This window comes from Electrona antarctica (genome assembly GCF_951216825.1).
Source record: "Electrona antarctica genome assembly, chromosome: 19".
NCBI lineage: Eukaryota > Metazoa > Chordata > Actinopteri > Myctophiformes > Myctophidae > Electrona > Electrona antarctica.
The window spans coordinates 20,944,171-20,951,783 of NC_136800.1; the positions used below are offsets into that span (position 1 = coordinate 20,944,171).

The following is a 7,613-nucleotide window of genomic DNA, read 5'->3' on the forward strand; positions in this document are numbered from 1 at the left end:
AGCGTGTTTTCTCACGTACATTATACAGCACATTGACAGATTCATAATAAGGGCCCTCATCTCCCATCGTGTGATTTTGTACATGATCTCTGGTGGTAGACACTGCATTATGCCGTTGATACCAGTAAATCAGCCAGGAAGAACAGTGCCCCTGGTGGAATCTTATCACAGGTGCATGTCTTCCCCAAGGTCGGCCTCTCCTCCCATTTCCCCGAAAATGATGTGATTTTCACAAGAAGTTTTACTTTTTAATTAGACTGAGTTGAGCATGAATTCAGGTTGTAGATGTAAATCTTCTGTAATTCTGAGTGTTTTGATTTAACCACTTAAACCATTAAGACCCGAGGCTGATATTCTACAAATGCCTTCTAAAATCAGTAGGCTAGTTTTCAAACTTTCAAGATTTTTCTAAAATGTTCATAAACAGCAGATGTACAAGCTCCGAGCATTATTCTTTCTTTTGAATTTATTTCTTCTTCTTTTTTTCTTTTCAACCGAACCCACACAGCCGCACCTGTTAGTGCGAGCAGGCTAAAACCAAAGTGAAACTATTAGACGTATATTTATGTGGGACCTCAACTCCTTGGCAGCAGCACGCATCAGCAGTAGCAGCAGGATGACTGCAGGCTGGGTGCCGGTTGTCATGGCTGTGCTGTGCATGGACCGTGAACCTGGTGTCGTGACGGCTTTGCCATAGTGACAAGATTGATGGGATTGCATGTATAGTTAATTAGCAGGGTCATGTCTTATTCATACACCTGCAGGTTCAACGACGAAGTCAAGCACATTAAGATTCTGACCAAGGACGGCTGCTTCTACATCGCAGAGAGTCGCCTGTTCAAGTCTGTGCTGGTGAGGTTTTCACAGACTGCACTGCTCCAAAGAATTTGCATGTTAAGGCAATTTACAAATATTATTATACCTTTGGGACGTTACACTACACTCATTTGGGACTTTATAGCATCATGTTCACGGTTTCATTTGTAAAGAAATTAATAAAAACACACATTTTCTTAGCCACCTAAAATTTGATATTAATTTATTTTGTTTTTTCTGCAGTCCAGCATGCCTCTGTATGTTTCATTTGAAATGTCCATCTAGCCTAGGTTTGACCTACTCAACACTAGTATAGACTAATGTGTGAAGGTATGTTTGTGCTGTGCAGGACTTGGTTGAGTACTACAAGCAGCACTCTCTGGTGGAGGGCTTCAGGAGTCTGGACACCACACTGCAGGTGCCCTACAGGCAGCAACCGGCCAATGGCTGCATGCCCAAGGCCATTACCAGGACCAGCAGCCGTGAGTAGTCTGTCTAAATAAACAATCAACACCCCCTCACTCACTCTGAGGTGTCCTCTGTCTGTCTGTCTGTCTGTCTGTCTGTCTGTCTGTCTGTCTGTCTGTCTGTCCCCAGCAAAATTAGTTAATATAGCATGATCACACTCAGTTTAACCAAATAGCTCACATCACAACAAGCTTGTAGAGCTGCTATTTTGAATATGTTATTTGACACAAGCAACAGGCAAATCAAGTAGCCCCTAGCAACCGTACAGTTTGTACGTACGTACGTACGTACATACATACATACATACATACATACATACATACATACATACATACATACATACATACATACATACATACATACATACATACATTTGGACGCCTCTGCCTTGCATAGTCCCCAGTGAATAGGCAGGTTGCCCTTCACTGGTAACCTTACTTTGGATTTTAAAAATATATTAAGGTATTGTAGGCTGGGATTTTACAAAAAAGCCCCCCTTTTAAATACATACAGACATACAGACATACATACATACATACTTATAAGGTATGCCATCTGGTGGCTAATGAACCAAACACACATTCTCAGACGTTGAAGCAGTTTTAGAGGACCCACTTTTAGGCCAGTGCAACAGAGCATGCTTTTGCCTTTTTTAAAACCTTACCCATTTTAACCAAATACATACATACATACATACATACATACATACGTACGTACATACATACATACATACATACATACATACATACATACATACATACATACATACATACATACATACATACATACATACATACATACATACATACATACATACATACATACATACATACATACATACATACATACATACATACATACATACATACATACATATTTTGGGGTGCTTGACACAAAACATTTGTGAACCACTGGTATAAACTATAAAGGCCATCACTCGAGATGAGATACAGGTCAAATCATTCTCCAGGAGGACTCTTGGTACCAGGACATTCCACAAAATGTCAGCTCTTGAGATCAGGTTTGACTCCTCATCAGGAGGGCTCAGACTATATGTGGAGTTTACTTTACAGAAGTGCAGAGAGTTTGACCTTCAAATACTGTCCTGCGTGTGCCTTTACTTCTCTTGGCACACAACGTTATACCACCACAGATTATATTAATAGACAGACTTTTTTTTAATTCAATTTCAATCATATATTTCAATTTTGAAAAATACATTATTTTCAAAAATACATAAAATAATACCAGATCTACAAGCTCACAACAGGCTGTGAGTTTTTAAATTAGCTATTTTTGATAACTCATGGAGACATATGAATTATGCAGCGAGGGGAGATGTGAAGCGTGATCTATCTTTGCCTTCATTTGCCATTAACAGTCTGTCTGTCACCACAACACGCATGCCAGAAAATATCAAAGCTTAATTTAGCTAACGTGTTTGTTTCTGCCTTATAATAGTATGTTTTGTGTAAAAAGAAATGGCACTCCTAGGTCTCTCGGCAGAATTATTAGGTTCAATGTGAGATCCTCCCATTGACAACCCCAGCAAAACACTACTAGGCCAGGGCGGCATTCTTTGTGAAGAAAGAGTTTTCGTTTCCGATCGAATGAAGTTTCGCTCAGAAGGTCTCACATCATCCTGGAATGATTACCATGACAATGAATTATAGAAGCAAACTGAACTTGTACTTCACTTCAGGGTTTTACCAAAACACATCTTGTCAGTTTGAAACTACAACTAAACACGGCAGACTTCAGAAAGTTGGAAGAACTTCAGACTTCAGTACTTTGGGCTGATGCCTCTGGAGGAGAATATCTTAAACGAGGTTCAAGGCAAGCTTTGAGCTTAAGCTCTGGGCCTGTAGTAGTACAGTAACTGTATGATCACACAGTCCACCAAAAATACTCCAGTAGTTTGCGTGTGCAGACAATAAAATTGATTGTTTGTGGCTTGCACACGTTATGTTCTTTCACAGACCAGTTTTGCCCTTTCCACAAACGACTGCTCCAAAATATCCCGGCACACATTAGATCATTGTGCTGACAAAGCATTATGTAGTTATTAGACACTCAAGTGGAAATGTCTTAATCCCCGAGGCGGGTCTTGTATTTGACGTACGAGACATGCTGAAAAATATTTAGCTCTGCATAATGAGCACTAACGCACTTCTCCTCCAAAGAGTGCAGCGTTCAGCTTTCCTGAGGAGATAGTCGATTGTTTCTCTTTTTTTTCTAGAATTTTGGTTTTGTGGTATTTAGTTACATTCACTTTAAGCTACAAGAACATTAAACGTGATGGAATTGGTCTTTGCGGCGTTACAGGAATGGCTTCAGCAATGCTGACTCGACAGTGTACTGTACATATCACTCTAAAGTGCAGGCTACAGAATACACATTTATATCCCGAGCATTAGATTAACGGTACATTGCTGTGAGTTGCCAAGTCTAATGGTATTTGCTATTATTTGAACCCCCTTTGAGCTCCAGGTAGGATTTAATAAATTAGGATTACTGATTACTGTTGGCATTAAATTAACACTGAGTGTAAAGTTGCCCGAACGGCCAAGGCTCCAAGAACAGTCAGAAAATGTAGGTTAAGGGTTTTTATTCTCCCCAAACTCCTCCACCAACCTCAGCACAGTTTTCTTCAGTGCAAAGACAATAATTCACATATCAAAAGTTCAAAATGACACACTGGCCAGAAATAGACCAATGAAATACTTAGGCATACACAACTGAACAACACCAAATAGGATGAGAACTCTCTTCAGGTTAAACCTTGGTCACGCAAGGCCCTGTAGCTCTCCCTCAGGACTGTTACCCGTGTTAAAGCCCACAACCAACTGCCTAGTCTGTCCCTGCAGCCTCCCTTAAATAGGAGTGGATCCTACTACCACAGGACAGAATCAATTAACAACATTTCTTCTCAATAACTACTTGTAAATAAATACTTCCATAAATAATCAATTGTATAAAAGTAACCTAAACATTCATAAAGATGCATTACAATTAACAAGTATAACTTGGGTTGGAAACTCAATGACAATTAAACACAAAGCATAGGAAACACCCCTCCCCTGCACAGCATTTGGCCCCTTCTTAAATCAAGGGAAATGCCACCAGCAGTGCAGGAGAGACAATTAGCAAACCATCAGTGAACACACAGTTTTCAATACACCAGTTTAAAACATTAGTCCTTGCATGTTATAGAAAGCAGTTTGATGCATGTATATATATATAGGGCACGGGTTGCCAACTTGCCCCGTGACACTGAGGATTTTAGAGTAATGATTTGGCTCCCAGAGATTAAAACATAAATGTGTCAAATGGGGGTTTGTGGCCTAAATGCATATAAAAATGTGGTCCTTGAAAATGGGTCGAGAATAACGTTATTAGATGTATAGTGCGAGGACCACCAGTACTGACATTGCCTATTTCAGAACGACGCCTTCCTATTAATGCATCCTCATTTATGTCCAAGAGACAACTGTGATATCTTGACACATCAACTTAATTATCACATGCTCATTCTCTCAAGTTCGGTTCTTTATTTAAACCACATGTTAAAACATGGCCGTGTGTGCGCACTGCACGCTCTGCATCAGAGCCCCGAAATGGATACTGCTGCTGTACACATAGAAACACATTATTAACACTGCTGTTATCAAATGATTTTGTATACAAAAACGTGTGAAATGGGACATTCTACAGTACATAATAAGTACTAGTATATTTGGATGCCAATAGTTTTGTACTTTTACTTGAGTAAATTTGGAATACCACACTTTTACTCATGTGCTGTATTTCTATATTGTGGTTGGTTATTGATACGCAAGCAATATATATATATATATATATATATATATATATATATATATATATATATATATATATATATATAAGTCAAGTGTGTAAGTCAATAAAGTTTGATTTGATTTGAAGTGAATCTCGAGACGTAAAACATGGGAACATCAGTTATCAGTTATCTACAACTTGTATTGGCAAGGTGTCAACCTGATTCGTCCCCCATTGGCTTCCATAATCAAATTTAAGTTTAGTATTTCAGTTTTAAAACAAGACAATAAATGAGTAGAGGTGCTATACCACTGGCAGTGTCTGCGAGAACCAGTCTAATCAGTCAAGCATTTTATGAGATTAGCCGTGGACCAACAGACTGTCAGGGTGAGTGGTAAGCAAGACCCAAACACACGGACAATGGAAGCAGCTAGAGCATTTCAACTCTTAACTCTTTAACTTTCATTAAACTAAAAGTTACCACTAAGTAAGCACCAACACAGCAAACAGACTAAAAGTAAGACTAATTGTAGGTCCGCCAGGCTTTTACAGACTGGCGGACCCACTGAAACGTAGAAATAGACGGGGAACTATATGCAGGGGAACTCAAAATGCATGTGTTACCCTGTAACACATGATAGGCTGGGGGTAAACAGGACACATGTGACTAGGGTTAAGATTCTTAAGAATAATCACAGCACAATTAGACAAGACAGGTAAACAGCAAACAAGGGTAGACAGGAAGCTCATAGAACACTACTACAAAATAAGATACAAAACACTTGAGGAAATACCAGGAATTACAGAGCCAATAAACAAATCACTTGTTATTGTAAAAACCAGCGGAAGAGGGACAGCACGCGCTGCTTGGATCTAAAAAACGAATTAAACTTGATACATTGTTTTTTGTATTGTCCTTGTCAAATAAACATTAAAATTCCCATATTCAAAGAATATTCGAAAATCTAATATTATTTTACCAGTCCTAGCAGACAGAGAAGAGTGGAAGAAAGAGGATGAAAGAGAAAAACAGCAGGGAAATAGGTGGAGAATAGAGTGAGACGGAGAGTAGGAACATTTGAGGATAGAACTGAAGATGAGTTCAGAGGGATCAGTTGAGCAGCATTGCAATGGAGAGAGAGAGCCTCAAAAAAGAGAGGAAGAGATTGGGAGAAAGGGAGAACAAAGAGAACGGACGGACTGATAGAAGAAGAAAGAAACGGCTGCACTCTGTGAAACAGGGAGCAGAGGGGGGGCAGAAGAAAGAGAAACGAGAGAGAGAGAGAGAGAGCAGAGGGAGGGATGTAGAGATCGGCAGCTCTGCATGGCTTTGCAGCACTGGCCCAGTTAGGGTCCCGTGCCCCAGGCAAACACTGGGAGGGCTGCCTCGCTGAGCAGCCATGCTGCTGCAGCCTCCAGGATGGCAGCACAATTTTATTGACAGGACATGACATTTCACTCGGGCTGCCAGCCGAGAGAAAAGCGTGTGACAGCTGCATTGCTGCACCTGGGGGACGATCCCCGCGTCCCCCACACAACACGACGAGGGACTGCCGCTGCCGCGCCCGTTTTCTGCCAGAAATAAATTCAAGAAACATCTCTGGACCTCCACACAATCATAAAAAGTTTCTAAATACCATCTGATGTTCCAAAAACAAAGACAAAAATTAACAACAGCACAGAGCAGCTGGAGGCAAAATGCCACAACTTTAAACACTTTTGTGCGATGTTGTCGTGCTAAAATTGCGCGATGTTGTCGTGTAAAAACTAATCAGATTCATTTGCCACAATTGGACGAAGTGAGAGCAAAAGGTGATCGGTCGGGCAAAGTCTGAACTTAGCCCCTTGTGTGCATTCCAGTGATGGAAGACGTACTAATTAGTTAAGTAAAAGTAGCATTACTGCAATGTAGATATTCTCTGTTACAAGTAGAAGTCGGACCGTATTAAAAATGTACTTGAGTAAAAGTACAAACGTAGCTGCATCAAATACCAAAAGTAAAAGTACTCATTGTGCAGAATGTCAGTCAGTAAAATTCAAAATCTACAGTACAAAGCTAAAGTTTTAATATAATTGCAGTGGAGTAAATGTACAATAGGCCTATTTGGTTGCGAGGTGTAGTGGAGTAGAAGTAAAAGTATTGAAAAGTGGAAGTACTTCAGTAAAGTAAATATACCACAACATTGTACTTAAGTACTTAGTTACTTTACGACTCTGGTGCGTTCAAAACCCAAGAATCCTACCGCGTCCAGCTGTTCCCTTTTCCTGCCAAGAGCGCCGTGCTCCTGCTGGGCATTCAGAGACAGTGTTCAGTCGTCAACCTCTGGAGACCTCGCCTGGTGTGCATGGGAACCGCTTTCCCTGTCTGATGAAACAAGCCTCCTTCATACAGTAGAATGACTGATGTAACGGCAAAGAGGAGTCAAAACACTGCACAGCAGACGTTCCCATGGCACACATACTATTTATTTATTTATGTATTTATTTATGCATTTATTTGGTAGGGACAGTGCATACTAATGAACACCACA

The 7,613-nt window shown here is 40.3% G+C and overlaps 1 protein-coding gene across 2 annotated transcripts in view; it reads left to right on the forward strand.

Moving 5' to 3' along the window:
* The window catches only part of LOC306942923 (guanine nucleotide exchange factor VAV3-like), a gene marked incomplete at its 5' end in the record, with an annotated part of 69,842 nt that overhangs the window by 56,397 nt on the left and 5,832 nt on the right, over positions 1-7,613 (forward strand). For both annotated transcript variants that reach the window (XM_079529107.1, XM_079529108.1), the window contains 2 exons: positions 765-852; positions 1,166-1,298. In XM_079529107.1, coding sequence (XP_079385233.1) covers positions 765-852; positions 1,166-1,298 — 221 coding nt within the window. The remainder of the gene's footprint in view (positions 1-764; positions 853-1,165; positions 1,299-7,613) is intronic.